Here is a 25,387-nt window from a genome sequence, read left to right on the forward strand (position 1 = left end):
GGGATGCAAGCAGCACTCTAGAGGGCGTGGGGAAGTGTATGGATGGGGAGAGAGAGATAAATGCTGTCTGGTGGAGTGTGCTGGGACTAGACTGCCACCAGGTGCGGCTTCAGCAGGTTGTGGGGCAGAAAGGTGGGGGAAAAAGGAACAAGAAAGGTGAGGAGGGGGAAAGACGGGTGGATTCGTTGGCAGAGGGCTGGAAATAAACAGGGTGGGAGATGAGAATGGCGAGAAGATGGTAGGGTATAGGCGGTGGAAGCTGTTGGGTGGAGGGTGTGGAACAGTTTGTTACTATAGGTTGAGGCCAGGATAATTACAGGAGCGGTGAATGTGTTGTAAAGATAACTCCAAAATCCACAGTTCAGAAAAGCTGGTGGTGGAGGGAAGGATCCAGTTGGCTCGAGTAGTGAAGCACCCATTGAAATCAAGTGTGTTATTTTCAGCTGCATGTTGGGCCACATGGTGATCTACTTTGCTCTTGGCCACAGTTTGGCGGTGGCTGTTCATCCTGGTTGACTGTTGGTTGGTAGTTATACCAATATAAAAAGCTGTGCAATGATTGTGGCACAGCTGGTATATGACATGGCTGCTTTCATGGGTGGCCCAGCCCCTGATGGGGTAGGATAAACCTGTGACAGGACTGGAATAGGAAGTGCTGGGTGGGTGGATTGGGCAGGTTTTGCACCTGGGTCTTCCACAGGGATATGACCATTGTGCCAAGAATTTGAGGTAGGGAGTAGCATTGGGATGGACTAGGATGTTGTGGATGATGGGTGGGTGACAGAGCACCATAGTAGGAAGGATGGGAAATATCTCAGGCAGGATGTCCCTCATTTCAGAGCATGATGGTAGGTAATCAAAGGCCTGGTGAATTATATGGTTCAGATGTTCCAGTCTGGGGTGGCACTGGGTGATGAAGGGGACACTCCTTTGTGACAGGGTCTTGGGGGTGGTGGGAGGATTGGGGCTGTGAGAGGAAATGGCACATGAGGTCTGTTCGCAGACTAGGTCTATGGGATAGTGCCTGTCTGTGAAGGCCTTGGTGAGACCCTCAGCATATTGATCAAGGGAGTTGTTTGTCACTGCAAATACACTGTGACTGACTGGCCAGATTATATGGGATGGATTGCGTGGTGTGAAAAGGATGACAGCTGTCAAAATCCACGTACTGTTGGTAATTGATGGGTTTAATGTGGACAGAGGTGCAGATGGAGCCATCAGAGAGGAGGAGGTCAACATCTAGGAAGGTGTCACACTGGGTTGAGGAGGACCACGTGAAGCAGATGGGAGAGGAAGTGATGCGGTTCTGATGGAACAAAGATAGTGTGTCTTGGTCTTTAGTTCAGATCATGTAGATGTCATCAATGAACCAGACTAGGGGTTTGGTGTTTTGATATGTTGACATTGGAGGGCGCTGTGCGGGTGTCCATGGCTGTGCTGTGGATTTGTGTACATCCCTCTCCTCCAAATGAGAAGTAGTTGTGGGTTAGGATAGAGTTATTAAGATGTATGATGAATGAGGTAGTGGGTTTGGAATGTAAAGGATGTTGGGAAACAGTGGTGAGACCATGGGCATGAGGGATGTTGGTGTATAGGTAGGAGGTGTCAACAGTGACAAGTAGGGATCCAGGAGGTAAAGGGATGGGATGGTGGAGAGTCTTTGATGTAGGAGGCTGGGTTATGGACAATTGGTTGGTCATTGAGGGCTGAAATTCTTTCAGTTTGAACATAATAACCAGCCACATGGGGCATCCAGTTTTGTTGGGTTTGTGGATTTTTGGAGAGCATGGGAAAGGTGGGTGTGTGGGGTGTCATATGGGTGAGGAGGGAAATGGATTCAGGGGATATGTTCCAGGAAGGCCTTAAACAGAGATCTGAGTTTGTGTTGGACTTCCAGGAAGGGATCACTCTGGCAGTGTTTATAGGTGGAGGAGTCACGTAATTGGTTGAGGCCTTCTGCCAGGTAGTCACTACGATTCATAACAACAGTAGTGGAACCTTCACCTGCAGATAGGATTATTAGGTCAGGATTCATTTTGAGGTTGTGTATGGCTGTCCTTTTTCTTCTGAAAGATTGGTACTCTGTGGTGGAAGGGACCTATAGAAGGATGGTGAGGATAAGTTGGAGGTAAGGAGTTCCTGGAAGGTGACCAGCGGGTGGTTATGTGGGGGGGGGGGATTATGGTTGGATGGTGGTATGAACTGGAAGAGAGCGGATTCAGTGTTGGAATTAGGGTGGTTTTGGTTGGAGGGATTGGCAGAAAAGAAGTGCTTCCATTGCAGGGTTCGGGAGAAGTGGAGTAGGTCTTCGACAAGTCCAGCATGATTAAATTTGGGTGTAGGGCTAAAGGTGAGGCCTTTGGATAGTACTGAAACTTCTATGGAGCTCAGGGTTTTGGTGGAAAAGTTAACAACAGTGATAAGGAAGTGTTTTGGCTCTAGATTTGGATTTGGACGCCGATTGATAGGAAATTTTGAGGGATGTGGCGAGATGGAAAGGTCAGCCAGACAGGGTTTAGCTGCTATGAGAGATGGACAAGGAGGAACACTGTGGGTATGATAGGCATCGGATAGTGGTACTCCGAGCTGGCAGTAGGATTTCTTTTCCTACATTGTTGATATTCCTACCAGGAGTTTCCATTGTTTGAAATACATCTATTTTTTCAGGTACTCTGTATTTTCATACTATTAAAAAATAAAAGGTCAAAACAAATTTCAGTCTTTTAGTTAACTTGTTGAAACAGTAAACCACATATATTTACCAATGTGTTGTTTTGTGCATTTAATAAAATGTTTTTTAGAAGTCAATTTTTTCTTCTAATAATTTAAGAACATTTTACATGTTTCAGCTTAAAATGTTTAATACATTGTTGAATAATGTTCTTCTCAGCGTAGACAAGCAGTATATTGTTATTCTTGCAAAATTTTCTTTTTGTAACTGTAATATTGGATGAGATAATAATACCTAAGTATGCAAAAAACATTGACTAGGGGAAACTGAAACTAAAATTTTGCATGTCATTTTCTTCTCAATGATAATGTATAAAAACTTTCCAGCTCCATAATAATTTATGACTATGAGTGTCGTTGTTATCTTATTTAGTTTTCTTTTTTTTTCTTTGTTATTCTGGCCTCCTTTGTTATGCTTTCACCAACTTTTTCATTTTCAGCAACACATTGCCTGTCTTCTTGTAGCTGCCCACTTTTCATGTTGTCCCAGTTGTGATGCCAGTCTGCTTATGGATTTTAAGCTGCTTTTTACACCATCATTAAAATATGTTATGGGATCCATCACACCAATCTGAAAAGCTGAGATGCAAACAAAAACAGTTTTTGGCAAGTGTTCCCAAATGCAGCTATTGAAGCTTTCATTGGAATTGTGTGTTTTCCAAGTAAAATTTTTTTGTGGAGTCTAGAATCTGAAAGATTTCTATATATTGGCTTTACTTTTACCATAACAGTTTCTGGTATGTGCTTTGCATGTGTATGTTTTTGTCCATTTGTCTTACACATATTATACTTTGACCATGAAGTGTTTCCTTTTGGGCAGAGGCCACTCTATGGTTGCTCGTTAGTGGATATTCTGTGAAACAGAAATGGCCAAATTGCTTTTCCCGTCTCACTGACAGTTTTGCAGTTCCTCCTGGTGGATAGACCATAATATTCTGTGAGGTTTTCTATTTCTGATTTGGTGAGTCTGCCGTGTTCACCAATTCCTTCGCCACCAGAGACTTCTTTCCTTGTCATGTCCTTGCATAGTTTCCTATTGTGCCTCCACTCTCTCCTGCACATGCCCTATACATTCTACTTTTTTTAAATTTCAGCTTCACCACATGGTTTAGCAGCTACAGCACTTTTGAAGGCTTAAGAGTCACCATCATCAAGGTGGTGTATGTATAGCACACCAGGTGTAGCAACTGACCTACTAAAAAGAGACTTTCTTTCCATACCACCACTGAAACATTTGAAGTTTTTGTCACATTTGTGTTGACTTACCTTATTTGCACAATTTTGGCAATGTTTTGTGAGCCATTAATAGTCCAGCACCTTGCCTGGACAGTATCTACAGAGGTAACTGCGACAACTCCGTCCAGTAATATGTGACGTCACCTCTGCCCATTCTACTTTTTTTAAATTTCAGCTTCACCACATGGTTTAGCAGCTACAGCACTTTTGAAGGCTTAAGAGTCACCATCATCAAGGTGGTGTATGTATAGCACACCAGGTGTAGCAACTGACCTACTAAAAAGAGACTTTCTTTCCATACCACCACTGAAACATTTGAAGTTTTTGTCACATTTGTGTTGACTTACCTTATTTGCACAATTTTGGCAATGTTTTGTGAGCCATTAATAGTCCAGCACCTTGCCTGGACAGTATCTACAGAGGTAACTGCCGCAACTCCGTCCAGTAATATGTGACGTCACCTCTGCCCTGTTAGGGCATTGTGCAAACGTTTATAATACCTTTCAGATTTTACAGGTGGCAGTGGGAGATATTTTATAGCACAGAATACCTGGGTTCTTTTTCTTTCTTTCCAGTACACCTCAGGGCATAAGCAAGGCATATATTCACTATATTTTGTGCATTTTACAGATTTCATAGTACAGTTTGTTACTTTACACCCTATTATTTTGCTGAATAGGCCTTTTCTCTTATGTCCTCACTAAATATAAGTGATTTTTGACTATTACAGTACTTATGTTTAGCAACAGACAAAAGCAACTCTGAAAGCTTACACTTACTAATTAAAATGTAACTGTTATTTTCACTATTTACATGTTTCAACTTGAGTTTTGAATCACTGTCTAGTGAACATTTAGGCGTAACCTCTCTTAGCTATGGCATAACAATTTCTTCATTTTTGCAATTTCCAACTACAAGCTTGTGTTGACTACCATAAAACTTACTTGTGTGAAATGGTTGAAACACACCATCAAAACAACAAGTTTACAGAGCAAAGGCACACAAAATCATAAGTAAACTAATCTACTTGTATCAACATAAACATCAATTGCAATAAATCCCACCTTGTAGTACAATTGATATGTTCTTCAAGGATGTCACACAAATGAGTTTCTACAAAAATAGCAGCACCAAAATAAATTAGTGAGACTTTGTAGACAAGGTTTTGTGTTTGACAGCCAGGCATTCACATACAACATCTGCTTTAGAAAGGCATTTAAGCATGAAAATGATCAGGTACTGTACATAAAGTATATATGAGGTGGAATCAAAAATTTTTGGGACTCGTGCTGCCATCTGGAAAGTAGGATTAGTAAATCTCTGCACCGCTGGGTAGCGAGAGCTGCATATCTGAGTCAGATTGGCATTCAGCTGGGAGGGTGTGTTGCGTGTCCACAGTGATTTCCATAATACTCTTTGTTTGGTGGGTGGCGATTTTACAATGGATCTGCGAACAGAACAGCACATGTGTATCAAATTCTGTGCGAATCTCGGGAAAAGTGCTATGGAGACCCTTGCAATAATTCAACAAGAGTTTGGGGGACAGAGCATGAGCCATAAGCGTTTGAGTGGCATGCTCGGTTCAGGGCTGGCCGTGCAGACGTCGAAGATGATCCTCACACTGGAAGGCCCGTTAGCTGCACAACACCAGACATTGTTGCCAAACTTCAACAGTTGGTTCATGCGGATCGATGTCGAACCATTCAAGGTGTTGCGGATGAAGTGGGTATTGGTTATGGGACATGTCAACAAATTTTGACTGATGAATTGGGCATGCATCATGTTGTCCTAAAATTTGTATCAAGGATCTTAACTGCCGATCAGAAGGCACTGCATGTTGAAGTGTGGATGGACATGATACTCGAGCAAAAAACATGTTCTAAAATTCTACAACAGATAGACGTCAGAGATATAGGTCTGTAGTTTTGCGCATCTGCTCGACGACCCTTCTTGAAGAGTGGGACTACCTGTGCTCTTTTCCAATCATTTGGAACCTTCCGTTCCTCTAGAGACTTGCGGTACACGGCTGTTAGAAGGGGGGCCAAGTTCTTTCACATGCTCTGTGTAGAATCGAATTAGTATCCCATCAGGTCCAGTGGACTTTCCTATGTTGAGTGATTCCAGTTGCTTTTCTATTCCTTGGACATTTATTTCGATGTCAGCCATTTTTTCGTTTGTGCGAGGATTTAGAGAAGGAACTGCAGTGCGGTCTTCTTCTGTGAAACAGCTTTGGAAAAAGGTGTTTAGTATTTCAGCTTTACGCGTGTCATCCTCTGTTTCAATGCCATCATCATCCCGGAGTGTCTGGATATGTTGTTGCGAGCCACTTACTGACTTAACGTAAGACGAAAACTTCCTAGGATTTTCTGTCAAGTTGGTACATAGAATTTTACTTTCGAATTCAGTGAACGCTTCACGCATAGCCCTCCTTACACTAACTTTGACATTGTTTAGCTTCTGTTTGTCTGAGAGGTTTTGGCTGCGTTTAAACTTGCAGTGAAGCTCTCTTTGCTTTTGCAGTAGTTTCCTAACTTTGTTGTTGTACCACGGTAGGTTTTTCCCATCCCTCACAGTTTTACTCAGCATGTACCTCTCTAAAACGCATTTTATGGTTGCGTTGAAATTTTTCCATAAACACTCAACATTGTCAGTGCCGGAACAGAAATTTTCGTTTTGATCTGTTAGGTAGTCTGAAATTTGCCTTCTATTATTCTTGCTAAACAGATAAACCTTCCTCCCTTTGTTCTGCACATACAGAGTCGAAAAGTTCGGGTCTGTTTGTTATCAGCAGGTCCAAGATGCTATCTCCACGAGTTGGTTCTCTGTTTAATTGCTCGAGGTAATTTTCGGATAGTGCACTCAGTATAATGTCACTCAATGCTCTGTCCCTACCACCCGTCCTAAACATCTGAGTGTCCCACTGTATATCTGGTAAATTGAAATCTCCACCTAAGACTATAACATGCTGAGAAAATTTATGTGAAATGTATTCCAAATTTTCTCTCAGTTGTTCTGCCACTAAAGCTGCTGAGTCGGGAGGTCGGTAAAAGGAGCCAATTATTAACCTAGCTTGGTTGTTGATTGTAACCTCCACCCATAACATTTCACAGGAACTATCCACTTCAACTTCACTACAGGATAAACTACTACTAACAGCGACAAATACGCCACCACCGGTTGCATGCAATCTATCCCTTCTAAACACCGTCTGTGCCTTTGTAAAAATTTCAGCTGAATTTCTCTCTGGCTTAAGCCAGCTTTCTGTACCTATAAATATTTCAGCTTCGGTGCTTTCTATCAGCGCTTGAAGTTCCGGTACTTTACCAATGCAGCTTTGACAGTTTACAATTACAATACCGATTGGCGCTTGGTCCCCGCATGTCCTGACTTTGCCCCGCACCCTTTGAGGCTGTTGCCCTTTCTGTACTTGCCCGAGGCCATCTAACCTAAAAAACCGCCCAGCCCACGCCACACAACCCCTGCTACCCGTGTAGCCGCTTGCTGCATGTAGTGGACTCCTGACCTATCCAGCAGAACCCGAAACCCCACCACCCTATGGCGCAAGTCGAGGAATCTGCAGCCCACACAGTCGCAGAACCGTTTCAGCCTCTGATTCAGACCCTCCACTTGGCTCTGTACCAAAGGTCCTCAGTCCATCCTGTCGACGATGCTGCAGATGGTGAGCTCTGCTTTCATCCCGCTAGCGAGACTGGCAGTCTTCACAAAATCAGATAGCCGCCGGAAGCCAGAGAGGATTTCCTCTGATCCATAGCAACACACATAATTGGTGCCGACATGAGCGACTACCTGCAGATGGGTGCACTCTGTACGCTACATGGCATCCGGAAGGGCCCTTTCCACATCTGGAATGACTCCCCCCGGTATGCACACGGAGTGCACATTGGTTTTCTTCTCCTCTCTTGCTGCCATATCCCTAAGGGGCCCCATTACGCGCCTGACGTTGGAGCTCCCAACTACCAGTAAGCCCACCCTCTGCGACTGCCCGGATTTTGCAGACTGAGGGGCAACCTCTGGAACAGGACAAGCAGCCATGTCCGGTCGAAGATCAGTATCAGTCTGAGACAGAGCCTGAAACCGGTTCATCAGACAAACTGGAGAGGCCTTCCGTTCAGCCCTCTGAAATGTCTTTCGCCCCCTGCCACACCTTGAGAACGACCTCCCACTCTACCACAGGTGAGAGGGATCAGGAGCCTCAATCTGGGCAGTATCCTGGGCAACCACAGTCGTAGTCCGATCGGGGGATGCGTGGGACAACTGGCCGTCCCCGACAAACCCCCATCCGGACCCCCACAGTGATGCACATTGGCAACAGCCTCAAGCTGTGTGACCGAAGCCAACACTGCCTGAAGCTGGGAGCGAAGGGATGCCAACTCAGCCTGCATCCGAACACAGCAGTTGCAGTTCCTATTCATGCTAAAAACTGTTGTGCACAGAACGTCTGAACTAATCTACAGAGAGCACAAACAAATCGACACAAAATTTAAATGGTTATTAAAATACAAGATTGCCTAGTAAATGCAGTAATGCTGCTACTTGCGCACTGCTGACACACTACTCGGCGGCGGAAGGAGACAACGCGATTTTACACTATTCAGGTACTAAAACGCGATGCTACAACTCTCAAATAGTATAATACACCTGAAATTTATGAATTAAGCAATGCAAGTACCAAAAACACACAAAGAAATTAAGAATTAAACTATGTAACAAATAAGTGAGCTAGGAGTGTATGACTTTCTGCTGGCAGCTGCTTATCCAACGGCGGCAGAGAGTATACTGGCTGTGACCAACCGACACTGGCCGTTCAAAACAAAAACAGAAGACAAACGAGTATGCGAATTTACACTATTCAGGTACTAAAACGCGATGCTAAAATTCTCAAATACTTTTTGGAAACCCAGAATCTACTCTGTAGGAAACAACATGGATTCCGGAAACAACGATCGTGTGAGACTCAACTCGCTTTATTTGTTCATGAGACCCAGAAAATATTAGATACAGGCTCTCAGGTAGATGCTATTTTCCTTGACTTCCGGAAGGCGTTTGATACAGTTCCGCACTGTCGCCTGATAAACAAAGTAAGAGCCTACGGAATATCAGACCAGGTGTGTGGCAGCATTAAAAAATTGTAGCGAAATGCACGAAGATCTGCAGCGGATAGGCACTTAGTGCAGAGAGTGGCAACTGACCCTTAACATAAACAAATGTAATATATTGCGAATACATAGAAAGAAGGATCCTTTATTGTATGATTATATGATAGCGCAACAAACACTGGTAGCAGTTACTTCTGAAAAATATCTGAGAGTATGCGTACGGATCGATTTGAAGTGGAATGGTCATATAAAATTATTTGTTGGTGAGGCGGGTGCCAGTTTGAGATTCATTGAGAGAGTCCTTAGAAAATGTAGTCCATCAACAAAGGAGGTGGCTTACAAAACACTCGTTGGACCTATACTTGAGTATTGCTCATCAGTGTGGGATCCGTACCAGATCGGGTTGACGGAGGAGATAGAGAAGATCCAAAGAAGAGCGACGCGTTTCGTCACAGGGTTATTTGGTAACCGTGATAGCGTTACGGAGATGTTTAGCAAACTCAAGTGGCAGACTCTGCAAGAGAGGCGCTCTGCCTCGCGGTGTAACTTGCTCACCAGGTTTCGAGAGGGTGCGTTTCTGGATGAGATATCGAATATATTGCTTCCCCCTACTTATACCTCCCGAGGAGATCACAAATGTAAAATTAGAGAGATTAGAGCGTGCACGGAGGCTTTCAGATAGTCGTTCTTCCCGCGAACTATACGTGACTGAACAGGAAAGGGAGGTAATGACAGTGGCACATAAAGTGCCCTCCACCACACACCATTGGGTGGCTTGCGGAGTATAAATGTAGATGTAGGTGTAGATGTAGACCTTCGTCAGACTGCATCTGGTGATCCAACCTTCTTGTCACCGGTTAGCACCGCTGACGAGAGCTGGATTTATGGTTATGACCCAGAGACGTAGCAACTACCATCCCAGTGGAAGAGGCCGGGATCTCCAAGACCTAAAAAAGCGAGATAGGTGAAGACCAAAGTGATGAGCATGATCATCATTTTCTTTGATGCCAAGGGAATTGTACACAAAGAATTCATCCCACCCAAACAAACAGTGAATTCCAAGTACTACTGTGACGTTTTGCGATGGCTCCCTGAAAACGAGCAGTGACGACGGCCCGAACTTTGGTGTCAAGGGAACTGGCTGCTGCATCACAGCAATGCGCCCTGTCACACGTGCTTACTCACCAGGACCTTTTTGGCAAAAAACAACATGGTGGTTATACCCCACCCACTGTGCTCGCCAGATTTGGCCCCTTGTGACTTCATGCTATTCCCAAAACTGAAACTCAAGTTGATAGCCCATTGGTTCAACCCTCTAGGGAGGATTCAAGAAGTATCGCTGGTGGTGATTAACACTCTCAAAGAACAGGACTTCCAGGAAAAGTTTGATCAGTGGCAGAAGCTCTGGGATGGGTGACCATTAGTCCAAAGGTAAGGTTTTCAACATATGGCACCACCAGTCCCAAAAATTTTGGAGAGCAACTTGTATTTTTAGAATTGGGAAGAATCATAGAATTTTGTTAAATAAAAAGTTCATGTTTTGGGCCCTCATGACCTCCAGGTCTCCTCATTTGGGAAACATGCTGCGTAGCCTGTCAGTCATGGACTTTTTTGACAAATTGATTGAATTTTCTCTTTAAAATGTACTGTGTCATAGAGCTTTCTTTGAATTCTTTTAACATTTCACTTGCAGACAGATGGATGATGGCAGTAGAGAGCAGTCATCACCGGAGTCTTCCGTACGTGCTGGACCATCAGCTTTGGGGCAAAATGAGCAGGTATAATAACTGTTTTATTGTAGCTGCAGATGTTAGTATACCCTTCATTTCATGTAACAGGACTGGTTTTCATCTAAACTGTGGTGCAAATAATAGAAGTATTTGCCAGTTGGAAGTGCATTGGTAATTATTTATTTACATATTCATGTTATTTGCAAAATGTATTCTCTGGTAAAAATGTAGGTTGATGTTTCTCCTGTCATTTAGTATGAAATAATCAGGACTGGCGTAAAAGTAATTTCGTACATATAGAAATTGTTACAGAGCTTGCAACAAGACTAATATGGATGCTGAATTAGTGATGTGCTTTGCAGAGGATTAAAAAAGAAAATAGTGTAAACAAAAGTTACAGAATAGTTGCAAAGGAAACCATGATTACTGTAATTATTTATATTTCTTTCTTTCAAGATGACTTTAATTGTCTTAATCTAGCTGCAAATATGTTTTAAAAACTCAAGAGAAGTGATGTAGCAGAATGATGAAAAAATAGTGGGTGTTGAGAGAAATAATGGAATGTTTTAGAGCAGTGCATTGTACATGTAAGGTTGAGATGACAGATTACTCTATTCCTGCCCCTAAAGGGGTGCAATAGGAGATGAAAGTTTTTTATATATGTCACTATTAAGGCGATTTTGAAGCTACACCTATGAAAATTGGCATTTGGTTTGTTGTTCAGGAGTAAATAAATGAGTGTTTCACTGTTTTCGGAAATTTTACTCCTTCAGAGATGAAATAGTGGGTGAAAGCTTTTTGAACATAAATTGTATTAATAACCTACTAAAGTATTTTTAAAGCTTCATCTGTGAAAATTAGTATTTGTTTTTGGAAATCCAATCCCTAGAGGTGAAATAGTGCCTGGCTGATTCACTGACTGGTCATTGCCCAGCCGAAACTGCTAAGCATAGAAACTTGAAAATTTGGTAACTTCCATTGTAGGTATTGTTTAAGAAGATATTGTTCGAAATTCCGCTTCTAAAGAACCAGAGATCACTGCATAATAGGTGTAAAACAAAGCATAGGACTATAGATGGAGAGATGCTGAATGAAACCTGTTTGGCTGTCAAGAGAGCAATGTGTAATACCTCCAATAATACCGTAGCCTAATACTGTCAAATAACATATCACAAAAACCAAAGAAATTCTGGTTGTATGTAAAGGCTATTAATGGCACCAAAGGTAGTGTTCCGTCCTTAGCAAATGAGACAGGAAATGAAATTGAGTGTAGCAAAGCAAAAGATGAAATACTTAACTCCATTTTAAAATCTTTCTTTATGAAGAAGAACCCAAGAGAATTGTAACAGTTTAATCATCATACCACTGAAAAGCTGAGTGAAATAAGTATGAGTGTCACTGATGTTGAGAAACAGCTGAAATCGTTAAAATTGAACAAAGTTCCAGGTCCCAATGCAATCCCTGTCAGATTCTGTATTGAATTTGCAGTTGAGTTAGCCCCTCTTTTCACTGTAATTTCTCATAGATCTATCGAACAAAAAGCCGTGCCCAGTTTGTGGAAAAAGGCACAGGACACACCCATCTACAAGAAGGGTAGTAGAAATGATCCGCAAACCTGCTGTCCAATACCCTAGACATGCCCTCTACTATTACAGTTGATTCTAAATATTTCTTCCCCAAGGGGCTCGCCTCTCTTTGGCGGGTTTGAGCTTGTGTACCATGGGGCCCCAGCCTTTGCAGCGTCTTTTCCCTTCCGTGCTGCATTTCTATGTTTTTGCTATTCCTTTTCCCCTCCCTTGGGGAACATGTCTGGGATGTTAATGGGAATGTTCCGCATTGTCTGTTGCTGATATAAGAACAGTCTCAACACTGTTTTCTGTTCACTTTCCCTTTCTTTGTTTCCCTTCTCTTCTCATTCCTCCACTTCGGTGTTTGAGGTTCCTCTTTTTCTTCTTCCTCCTTGTGTGCTCCTGAAGCCCGACCCACACATCTGGCGTGTAATAGGTGACTGGGTAACACGTAGTTCCCAGCCCTCGGTTGTCAGGTAGGGTTCGCACATTCCCCCTGGTACAGGTCAGGACCAGGGGAGGGTGATTGCCTGAGCTACTATGTTCCCAAATTGCTGATTGGTCCCTCTGTCAGGTGTTCAGTATGTGTGACCTGAGGTTCACCTAAGGCAGGTGCACCCCATTGTGAAGGGGACCCCTAGTTAGAAGGAGCATGCCATTGGAGATGCTGGCAATTGTGGGGAATTTTCTCACAATGAACCAATCATCGTCACAATCAACATATATGAAATGTAAATGGAATGAGGCTAATGATTCGCTGACTCTTCCAGCTGCACTACCGTTCCTTGTGGTCTCCATACTGGAGACGGCCAGTCCTTCGCAGTGGTAAATCTGTTTATTATTCAGAAAGGTGTTGATCCCATTCCCAGCACTGTGAAATCCTGTTCTCGTTTACAGAATGGCACTTTGCTTTTGGGGGTTTCTTATGATTCTCAAGTGCAACAACTGCTTGCTGCCTCACTTCTCCACGGTCATCCTGTTCATATCGAGGCCCATAGAACTCTGAATTCTTCCCCTGGTGTTATTTACACTATGCTGCTCAACAGTCTGACTGAGGTTGAAATCCAATATTACCTCTCTGATCAGGGTGTCATTGCCATCCATTGGATGATGGAAACGGTACATTCCTCCTTAGTACCCAGCCGCACTCTTTTTCTCACCTTTGATAGCGTGGTGCTTCTGTCGAAGATCAAAGCAGGCTATGAAATTATCACAGTCCAACTGTACGTTCCCAACACTATGCACTGCTACCAGTGCCATCGTTCCAACCACACTTGAGAGTCCTGTAGGCACCCAGCCAAATGTGTAACCTGTGGTAGGGATGCACATGAGGGCGATTGTCTGCCTCCTCCCCGCTGTATCAAGTGCAATGGCGGCCATGCTGCCTTCTCTCGGGATTGTCCCATGTATCTTGATGAGCGGGCTGTCCAGGAGATCTGGGCAAAGGAAAAAGTGCCTTACCCAGTGGCTTGCGAGTTACTGTCTAGTCACAAACCTTGTGTTCTTCTGTCTGGCACCTATAGTTCTGTTAGTCTTACCACTTGCTCGATGAAGGATATGGCCATGCAAACACGCAACCTTGAATTCAGTGCTGAGGTTTTGAAATTTCCCAGTGTCACCGTCCCTCTATCCAGCTGTGCAATATGCCATCAAACTCTCGCCTCGAGGGGCGAAGCCACCAGTTACACAACTGGTAGGACGGAAGGGACAGAAGGAGTACTCCTGGGAAGACTTCCTACATACAGGTACCTCCAGCCAAACAACACCCGACTTTTCCTCTGCTAACTGGAAAGGATTGAAGTAGTCCGCCAAAGACAAATGGTCTTATCCTTCACCGACCTGAAGATCATATTCAACGGTGTTGCCATGTGATACTTCAGCCCAGCTAGCCTCCGTGTCGCCAGTGCACAATACCAACCGTTTTTCTACGTTGGATTCCACAGTCCAACAGCACAAGCACGCTGATGCTTCTTTGGACCTCGTGGAGCAGGATCCTCCTTCTGTGCCCTGTAGCAGTGAGCCTTCACAGGCTGTCATTCGGTAGCCCTCGAGGTGACACCGCTTCATTTCTTTCTCATGACTCTCCTCCAAAGGAATGTTCGTGGGCTTGGGTCCCACAAAGAGGATTTATGGCTGCTTTTAGCATTGCAGCTTCCCCTTGTACTCTGCCTTCAGGAAAGAAAATTGCATCCTCACTATTGCTTTGAGCTTTCACTTTTCTTCCCAGTTTGATTTGAACTTCTCCCTGAGGTTGGCATTCCATCTCATGGGGACATCATGCTGCTTTTACGGGATGACATTCTGAGTCAACCCACTTCGCTGACTACCCATCTTCAACCTGTTGCAGTTCGCCTTTTCCTTCCTCACCTGACATTTTCGCTCTGTACCATTTATGTCCCTCCATCATTCGATGTCACTAGGGCCGATTTCTTTCAGTTTATTGGGCAGCTACCTCCCCTATTTCTGCTACTCAGTGACTTTAATGCACATTGTCTCCTTTGGGGTTCTCCCATAACATGTCAGAGAGGTGCCCTCTTGGCTGATCATCTTAATCAACTAAACCTGTTCACCTTAACACTGGAGCACCCACATTCCTTTCCAACTCCTCGCACAGCTATTCCCATTTGGACTTATCCTTCTGCAGTGCCCAGCTTGCCCACCGTCTTGAGTGGTCCATACTTCCTGAGACTGGCGGCTTTTCTTCTCTGTGGCAACCTTCGAAGAACAAGGTTTCCCCAGTTGTGATGACCAGGTGGAATATCTCACAAATGTTTTCTGTACTGCTGCAGAATTTTGCATTCCTCGCACTCCATCTTTACTACATCGTGTCCCGGTCCCTTTGTGGACTGAGGCATGCGGCGCTGCAATTAGTGCACTGACATCGTGTTATCTGTTTTTTTACCTATCATCCTATGATGGCAAACTGCATTCCTTATAAACAGATGAGTGGAACTTGTCGTCGCATTCTTTGGGACAGCAAAAAAGCTAGCTGGATTTAATTAACTAGTTCTTTCAACAGTTTCACCCCTTTCTCTGTCGCATGGACCAACCTCCAATGGTTCTCTGGGACCAAGATCCATTCGCCAGTTTCCAGCCTGACAGTAGCAGATGATCTCATCATGGACCCTGTTGCTATCTCGAACACAATGGGCCACCATTTTGCAGAAATTTTGAGCTCTTCCCACTATCACCCTACCTTACTCCATCGGAAACAAGCGAAGGAGGCTTGTGCGATACCCTTTTCTTCTCAGAATCATGAGTGCTGCAATGCTGCCTTTACTATGAGGGAGCTAGATGATGCTCTCAGTTCATCCTGATCCTCCTCCCCAGGGCCAGATGCTGTCCACATTCAAAGGTTGCAGTACCTTTTTTTTGTGGGCAAGCACTTTCTGCTTAATATGTTTTCAACCGCATCTGGGCAAAGGGCACATTTCGCGGATGTTGCCTTGAAGCCACTGACATACTCATACCTAAGCCCTGTAAGGACAAAAACCTTCCAACCTTCCTTCTAGCTACTGCCCCATCTCTCTCACCAGCTGTGTTTCAAAAGTGATGAACACATGATTCATGCCTGGCTGGTATGGTGGCTAGAGTCTTGCAATTTACTGACAACTGCACAGTGTGGATTTAGAGTGTGCCCTTCTGCAGTTCACCATCTCGTTACGTTGTCCACCCATCTCATGAATGGTTTTATGCAGAAATCCCAGACTGTTTTTGTGTTTTTCACTTTGGAGAAGGCCTATGACACCTTCTGGAGAACTGATATCCTCTGTACTCTTTACACGTGGGGCTTCCGTAGCCACCTGCCCTGTTTCCTTCAGGAAGGTGCATATGGGTTTTGCCTTGTCGGACACCTTCATCCAGGAAAACGGTGGGCCTCAGGGTTCCATCCCAAGCATTGTCCTTGTTGCTATCGCCATTAACCACATAATGGTCTGTCTCCCAGTGATCATCTCTGGCTCCCTTAGGGTTGACAATTTTGCCATCTATTGCAATTCTCCATGGACCTGTCTTGCTGAGCAGTGTCTACAGCCATGTCTTGATCGTCTTTACTCCCGGAGCATCAACAATGGCTTTCATTTTTCCACTGACAAAACAGTCGTATGAATTTCTGGCAGCACAATTGTTTTCTCCCACCATCTTTGCATCTTGGGCCTCTTGCTCTTCCATTCATTGAAACTGAAATTCCTGGGACTCATGCTCGATAGGAAACTCTCTTGGTCCCCTCATGTGTCTTTCCTGGCAGCCTGCTGTATGTGGTCCCTCAATGTCCTACATGTCCTCGGTAATACTTCCTGGGGTGTTGATCGAACCACCCTCCTCTGTTTGTACCGGTCCCTTGTCCATTCGAAATTAGACTATGGGTGCTTTGTTTATGCGTCTGCATATCCATCCCTCTTATGCCATCTCAACACTATCCACCATCGTGGCATCCTTTTGGCCACTGGCGCCTTTTACACGAGCCTGGTTGAATGTCTGTATGCTGAAGCTGCTGAACTACCAATGTCCTACCGCCTTGACTTTCTCCTCAGCAGGTATGCATGCCGTTTGTCTGCCATGTGTGGCCACCCATCCTGTGCCTCCTTCTTCGATGATTCCTTTGATCGCCAGTATATGGCGCGTCCCTCTTCTCTGTTACTTCCTGGAGTCAACTTTCGGCACTTGCTCTGGTGGCTTAAATTCACACTGCCTCTAACACTACCTATAACTTCTCCAATGGGTGTGAACCCTCCACCACTGTGGTTTCTTGAAGTGGCCTGTGTTAACCTTGGCCTTCCTTCTCTTCCTAAGGACACAACTCCAGCCTCACTCTATCGCCTTCAGTTTCACAACCTTCACGTGGAATTTAACAATAATACCTTTGTGAGCACTGATGGCTCTCAGACTGGCGGCGGTGTCGGGTGTGCCTTCGCCACTGGTGCCCACATCTTTCAATATCTGCTTCCGGTGCACTTCTCAGTATTTACAGCCAAGCTCTTCACCCTGTATCAGGCCACTGAGTACATCTAACAACACAGACTTTTCAATTGTGTCCTATGCTTAGACACATTCAGCGTCCTTAAAAAGTCTGTGTGCTGTACACCACCCATCCCTTAGTGCAACGGGTGTAGGAAAACTGTCACTTGCTCACTCTTGGTGGAGCCAGTGTGATGTTTCTGGTGGGTTCCTGGTCATGTCAGTCTGCAAGGAAATGAGGCTGTTGATGCTGCTGCCAAGGTTGCAGTCCTCATACCTCAGCCAGCTAGTTCCTATATTCACTCTGATGATCTCTGTGTTGCTGTCTGTCAAGAGATGGTGTCCCTTTGGCATCACCAATGGTCCTCCCTTCACAGGATATAGCTCTGGATTATCACGCCTCTCCCAGTGGTTTGGATGACCACCTCTCAGCCCTCCCACTGGGAGGAGGTCATTTTAACTAGGTTGCATATTAGGCACTGCCTTTTTAACCATAATCATTTGATAATTGGCACTGCCCCACCATATTGTACACATTGTGCCCAAGTTTTAACTGCCTGCTATTTCCTGACAGAATGCCCATTTTTTTAACTGTTTACATTCCCGTCTGAGTTATCAGCCGTTTTAACGATTGACACATGGCTGTCGACCATGTTTTATTTTTTGTCCATCAAAGCAATATGACAAAGGCCATTTAATATTTAGTTTTGTACCTCCGTTTGTGTATGGCATCTTTTGTAGCCCCTTCTCCACATCCCTGGTTTTAGCTGTCTTCTCTTATGTCAATTGGGATTGACATGTAGTTGTTTTTTAACTCCTCTCTATATTCATGTTCTATGTTTTTGACCTGGGTGCGTATAACCCCAGTTCTTTTTGCGCTCTAAAACAAAACAAAACAACCAATAAAATATTTCTGTTTGCTGATGACACAAGCTTGGTAGTAAAGGATGTTGTGCAATGTAGGCACTGTTTCAAATAGTATAGTTCATGATGCAAGTTCAAAGGTTGTAGAAAATAAATTAATGCTAAATCACAGTAAGACTCATTTTTACATTTTCTAACACACAATTCAATAAAACCCAAAGTTTTAGTTTCACAGAATGGATGTATGATTAGTGAAAGTAAACAGCTCAAATCAGAGTTCAGATAGATAGTGAACTGTCATGCAAAGCCCACATTCAGGATCATGTTCAAAGACTTAATGCTGCCATTTGTACTATTCCCAAGGTGTCTGAAGTGAGTGAGTGAAATTTGCACAAAAAGTAGCCTACTTTGCTTATTTTCATTTACTTATGACATATGGTATTATAGTTTGGGGTAACTCTTCTCATTCGCGATGGGTATTTTTGTCTCAGAAATGGGTAGTTCAGGCAATAAGGGGTGTAAGTTTATGAATCTCTTGTCAACCACTGTTCATAATCTGGCTATTCTGACATGGGCCTCATTTGGATTGCACTTCCTTGAATCTTGTTCAGAAAGGTGTGCAGTGTACTGCTGCATCCATTTTCAACAAGTTACCACAAGAATTCAAAAATCTTAGCAGCAATCCGTGCACTTTCAAATCAAAGCTGAAGTTTCCTTGTGGGTCATTCCTTTGTTCTGTTGAGGAGTTCCTTGAAAAATTAAGTTGATTCCTATGTTTTATTGTTAATTCATTTTATTTTATCTGTTATTACTTTTATGTTGTAATTTCATCTGCTAAAATGTTCCATGACCTTGGAGATTTGCTCCTCAGTTTGGTTCTGTGGAACTAGACTTGTAAAATAAAAAAATGATTTATTGAATAATCTTAGAACATATTCTGAGCTAAAACTTGATGAGGTATCTTGAACAGAATGACCTCCTCGATGCCAACCAGCATGGTTTTCAAAAACATCGATCACGTGAAATCTGACTCGCACATACTGAAAACTTTGCACCAAGTCAGTCAGGCAGATGCAATGTTTCTTGATTTCTGAAAAGCATTTGACTCAGTACTGCACCTACACTTATTGTCAAAAGTATAATATGGGGTATTAAGTGAAATTTGTGACTGGATTGAGGACTTTTTGGCAGGGAGGACACAACATGTTATCTAGATGGAGGTTCATCTTCAGATGCAGAAATAACTTCAGGTGTGCCTCAGGGAAGTGTGTTAGGACCCTTGCTATTCATGTCTTGCACAGACAATACTAATAGAATCCTCAGGCTTTTTGCAGATCATGCAGTTGTATATGCTGAAATACTATATGAGAGAAGCTGCATAAATATTCAGTCAGATCTTGATAAAATTTCAACATGGTGCACAGATTGGCAACTTGCTATAAATGTTCAGAAATGTAAAATTTTGCACTTCACAAAACGAAAAAATGTAGTATCCTATGACTATAATACCAACGAGTCACTGTTGGAATCGACCAACTCGTACAAATATGTAGGTGTATCACTTTGTTGGGATATGAAATGGAATTATCACCTAGATTCAGTCATGGGTAAAGCAGGTGGTAGTCTTTGGTTTATAGGTAGAATTCTGGGGAAGTGTAATCAGTCTACAAAAGAGATTGCTTACAAATCACTCATGTGACCCATCCTAGAATATTGCTAAAATGTCTGGGATCCATAGCAAATAGGACTAACAGGGATATTGAATGCATACAGAGAAGGGCAGCGTAAATGGTCAAAGGTTTGTTTAATCCATGGGAGAATGTTACAGAGATACTGAAGGAACTGAAATGGCAGACTCTTGAAGACAGATTTAAACTGTCTCGAAAAAGTCTGTTAACAAAGTTTCAAGAACTGGCTTTAAATGATTACTCCAGGGATATACCACAACCCCCTAAGCATTACTCACATAAGGATCATGAGGAGGAGATTAGAATGATTATGGGACGTGCAGAGGCATTCAAACAATCATTCTTCCGTACTCCATATAAGATGGAACAGGGAGAAACCCTAATAACTGGTACAGTGGGACATACTCTGTAAGTTGTGATCCACGGTGGTTTGCGGAGTATAGATGTAGATGTAGGGTGCTACTGTGACCTGCTGGAACTACACCACCTTATTTTCTCCTGTTCTGTAGTTTGTGTAGCTCTTCAAGAAATGCTCTTCACTGATGAGCATTATTGAATACTTTTTCGTTATTGTGCATTGTCAGAACCGTGCTGGTCCCAGGAGGGCGTCTTGTGGGGTCTGTGCTTCGGTTTGTGCAATGTACTCACTGAATGAATTCCCCTTTATACATCATTGGAAGCAGTAGTAGTACAGTGCAAATGAACTTAGAGATTACCACTTACAACATTTACCTACCTCCAGGCAGACCACTTAACTCATTTTGAACTGACTACACTAATCCAACAACATTTCTTCCTTTGGGGGAGTAAAAATTCATCAGTTAGTGGCTTTCTAATTGACTAGCTTTTCACAACCAAGATCTGTGCTTTCTCAATGATGGTTCTCCTGCCAAATTCAGTGTTGCCCATGGCACCTTTTCATCTATTATTGTAGCAATCACTTCTCCTAATCGTGTGGCATCACTGCATTAATCACCAGGCAATGACCTTTGTGACAGTGACCACTTTCCTGTGGTCCTGTCATTTACTTGCCAACGCCAGATGGACCGACTACCTTGTTGGGCTCTTCACAGAGCCAGCTGGCCTTTGCGTGCCTCTACTGTTACATTTACCACCCCTCTGTTGGATTGTATTGATGAGTTTGTGCGAGGTGTCTCAGATGCGATCATCCGCACCGCTGGAACTGCTAGTCACCCCATCGTCCACCTCCCAGTCCACTGTGCCACGATGGATTCAGGCTCACTAACAAACTCTGCAGTGATTCAAATGACATCCTTTGCAGACCAGCCTTATCACTTTTAAGCAATTTTATTCTGAGCTTATTTGCTTGTGGTCGGTTCTACAGTACTTGTAGAACATTAGCCTCCTTTGTTGCCTGCCTCCATTTTTCATCACTGTCTGTCACTTTCCCTCTCCGGTTCCTGACCCTCATTACTTTGAGGTCCTCCTCCATATATTCAAGCCACTTTTGCTGGGTCTTTCTCTTCTTCTCTCTTCGGGCTTTCCCATAAACAATTTCTTAACTCTTAGAGTTTCTGTCATTCTCTGTACATGACCAACCGATCTTATTCTTCCTCGCTTAATTTTCACTACAGCATTCTTCTGTCCAAAAAATGTCTGTAGTTCTGTGTTTTATTCTGATTCTCCAGCTTCCTTCGCCTCTCACTGTCCTAAATGTTTTTCTCAAAATCTTCCTTTCCGATCTCAGTAACAACTCTTCCTTGTTTGTAGTCACCACCCAGCCTTCTGATTCATACTTTACTACAAGACTTAATTCAGTCAAATATATTTGTGTTTTTATATTCATACTAAAATTTCAGGGCTTGAATATATTCTGCAAGGAATAATAGCACTGGTTTCCACTTGATATCATTTGTTGAATTTTTGCTGCTGTCCTGTTACATTTTTCTGTTATTAAATGTAGATATTCAAATTTTTCCAATATTTGGTACTCTTTCACATGTATTTTTATTGAGGTGTCTCCTCTATCCTCGCCAGTATCTCCCATCATCATATACAGTACTTTGTTTTACCTGTATTCACCTCCAGTCCTAAATTTCACACTGCTCCTTCCAGTGCAACGTAATTATCCTTCAAACTTCTGATATTCCTTGCAATTAATAGTACATCAGGAGTGTATGCCACCACGTGGACCAGCTGGTTAAATATTGTTCTCCCTGAGTTTGTTGGCAATTGGTGAATTACATTCTCTAGTGCTAAGTTAAAGAATAGCAAAGAGATCACAACTTACAGCTGCAGCCCTCTCTCTGTGTAGCACTTTCCTAACAACTCTTACTCTATTCTGACTTTTCGAGCTTGTAGACATAATCTTTTATTAATCCCGGTTGTATCTCAAATAAGTGAGCATATTGTTGGATGAATACACTTAACTCTATCCTTTGTGCCTCAGATAAACAGGTAGATTCATTGACTTCTGCCTGTATTGCTAATACGTCTGTGTTCTCCCTGTTTAAGAGTTCGTATCTTTGTGCCTCAAGTAATAATATCTCAGGATATAACAACTCTATTTTTACACTACCATCTCCTCTGCAGTTGTTGTGTGTTGTTCTTACCCTCATCAAATCTACCAATATCTCTTACTCATCCACTGTGAAGTAACACTTACCATTACTTACATCAATTTGTACTTTGAATAATCTGAAAGCATCCACACCCATTAAACAACTGACAGTTAATTTTTCTACTACCAAACAGGTACATTCTATGGTGACGCCTTTGAATGTTATGAGTATACAACAAAAAAACCTCCATTTGAACGGGTGTCAAAGGGGCAACAGTGCTGACTGGCTGCCATGTCATTCTCAGCCCTTAGGCATCACTGGATGTGGACGCGGACATGGAGGGGCATGTGGTCAGTACACCGCTCTCCCGCCCATTGTCAGTTATTGAGCCCGGTTTCTACTTCTCAGTCGAAGTAGCTCCTCGGTTGGCCTCACAAGGGCTGAGTGCACCCTGCGTGCCAACAGCACTCGACGGACCCAGACAGTGACCCATCCTAGTGCTAACCAAGTCCGGCAGCGCTTAACCGCTTAACTTCAGTGATCTGAAGGGAACTGTTGTTACTACAGCGGCAAGGCCATTGGCGATGTTATGGGTATGTATACCTGTAATCTTATCCCCTTTCCCCTTTGATCTGTTCCCAACTGCAGTTGGGATATGGCAACTTTGTACTGGTAAAGTTGGTATGTCTATATCCTTTCTAATTTCATTGAACAGACTTTGTGAAATAATGTTAATTGACATCTGTATATCTAGTATAGTGGGTACTGTGACATTGCCTATTTTAGCCATTATCATGGTCTGTATTATTTCCTCTGCTTTTTTAATATCTCTTTCTTCTCTGACTCATAATTCCTCCTTAATAGCACTATCCATGTCAAAGTGTATAAGACAGTTTGTAAATAAGTGGTGTCCCTGCTTCTCTCCTCAATCTGCGGCTGGGGGCTTATCGCGACCGCCTCATGTTTTCCTGTAGGGGTAATGGAGTAATTTCGTCACTCATGTTGCCTCTACTATGTGCACAGTATGATCATTGTTTCTTCAGTTTGCATACTGTCTGGATCGGGAATCAATTTCCTTTTATCCTTCTCGGTCCTGTATGTATCCTCTGCTTCCTCATCTGTAATCATTGTTATTTATGTTAGGACACCACCTGCTGTTGGTACATCCTGGCCAAATGACATATCAACTTTATTGTTTACTGGCAGTGGATCTTGAAATCTGGTATCTAACCCCTTTTCTCCATAGATGTTGGGTCATAGTAACATGGATCGTGTTCTCCCCTATCCCTTTTTTGGTACTTGTAGTTTTCTCTGTTACCGTTCTTCTTATTTCTGTACCTTTACTGAGGCAAATAAGGATGCCAAGTGTGCTCGTTGTTTCCATTGTTGTTGTTATTACGTGATGCATTAGGCTGTACATTTCCATTCTCAGCTGCAGGTTGCCCTTTCATAAATGAAACCGATCGAGTTGCGAATAGAGAGGAAATGTTAGAGAATGTTCTTTGGTATTGTTATCAATTTTTCCTTGACATGTGCCAGCAACCGGCTCTTCACTATCTTTAAGACGTCAACATGTGAGATTAGATTTGTCCAGTAATACATGTTATTAAAATATTTTTCTAAATATCTATGCCATCCTTCCTGTTTGCTTCTAAAGGGCTCGATTGACCAGAATTTTCAAGAAACGCTTCCTCAAATTGTTTGTATGAGTGCCAACACTTAGCCATGTCGGCAGCCCAGAGCAAAGTGTCACTTTGGGTATTGCCTACAACCAATCAGATCTTTTGTGCTTCCACCCAGTTATGTGGCAGCGCATTCCGGACTGCCCTTATGGATACTTCCTCCCCTCAGTTGAATATACTGGAAGTTGCCTATGCCTAATTAGGCCTTCAGCTGCTAAAGTAGATGACAAATGAGGTGCTGTGCTCACAGGCAGTGGCACTGTCTCCATCTCTGTGTGCATGCGATTGTACACAACATATGACAGTGTTGTCATTACTATTGGTTGATTCAAATTTAGTCCCATTCTTAACTGCCAGATGTCGTCACAGATGAATGCATTCATGCTCCCAGACATACCTATTTTGCTTTGATTGTGGTTGTGGTCAGTTCCTTTGAGGTACCACTGCTATTCACGAGCTCTGTGCATATTCACTCTTTTACTGCTATCCTTGTCCGTCTGTTCTTGGTATTTTTTCAGAAATTTGTGACCTAGTTTCAAGGGTTCACCCTCTCTGGATATTTTTTGTACTTCGTCCAGTAAGTTCTGACTGATTGCAATTCTGTTACGTTGCCTTACACAAGCTTCACAGTTTCTGTAATTTCGACTTTTGTTTTTTAATTATGGACGAGAACTTGTGGTCTAGCTTATTTAAGCCAGTGGACAAGTCTGTGCCTAAATCTTTTGCCAGATTTCTGCACAGGTCGAGCGTAACTTTGTGCTCAAATCGTCAAACTTCTCTGTTAAGTCATCATATAAATCTGTGCAAAAATTGCAAATGTTCGTATTTAGGTCACAAATAGCTTTTAATATTACTTTTTTTTTCAGACATTGATGACGTGCTAACAACTTGTGTATCTTTCGGATTTCGGATTTGCTCATGATCAGTCTCTGTTCATGTGACATCAACAGATTTTTTGGAACCCATGCTAGCATGTCTTCATCTATTATCTTGGGAAAAAATGCTCCCTAGGGTCATTTGCGAGTTGATTTCATCTACTGTGAATAGTGTTACATCACCAATCAGCACATTTTCCTTCCCTTCACGAGTTGAATTTAAATAATTTTCATGGTTATTCTGCTGGTATCCGACATTGTGTGTTTCACTGGCATTTGTCATTTGACCGTGCGCAGTAACATTTTCTACATCTAAATTCCCTCCACTATTCAGAACAACTACTTTGTTGACTGGTTCCATATTGACAAATTAAAAACATTCTGTTGAAAGTTAAAATAGTGATCTTCATTAAAATATA

The 25,387-nt window shown here is 43.0% G+C and overlaps 1 protein-coding gene across 6 annotated transcripts in view; it reads left to right on the forward strand.

Moving 5' to 3' along the window:
- Positions 1 to 25,387, forward strand: part of LOC126334604 (uncharacterized) — a 270,217-nt gene that overhangs the window by 7,019 nt on the left and 237,811 nt on the right. For 5 of the 6 annotated variants that reach the window (XM_049997000.1, XM_049997005.1, XM_049997002.1 and 2 more), the window contains exon 2: positions 10,777 to 10,861. In XM_049997000.1, the coding sequence (XP_049852957.1) occupies positions 10,781 to 10,861 (81 nt within the window). In that variant the 5' untranslated portion in view covers positions 10,777 to 10,780. The remainder of the gene's footprint in view (positions 1 to 10,776; positions 10,862 to 25,387) is intronic. The other variant, XM_049997001.1, reaches the window with a different exon arrangement.

This window comes from Schistocerca gregaria, chromosome 2 (genome assembly GCF_023897955.1).
Source record: "Schistocerca gregaria isolate iqSchGreg1 chromosome 2, iqSchGreg1.2, whole genome shotgun sequence".
Classification (NCBI taxonomy): domain Eukaryota; kingdom Metazoa; phylum Arthropoda; class Insecta; order Orthoptera; family Acrididae; genus Schistocerca; species Schistocerca gregaria.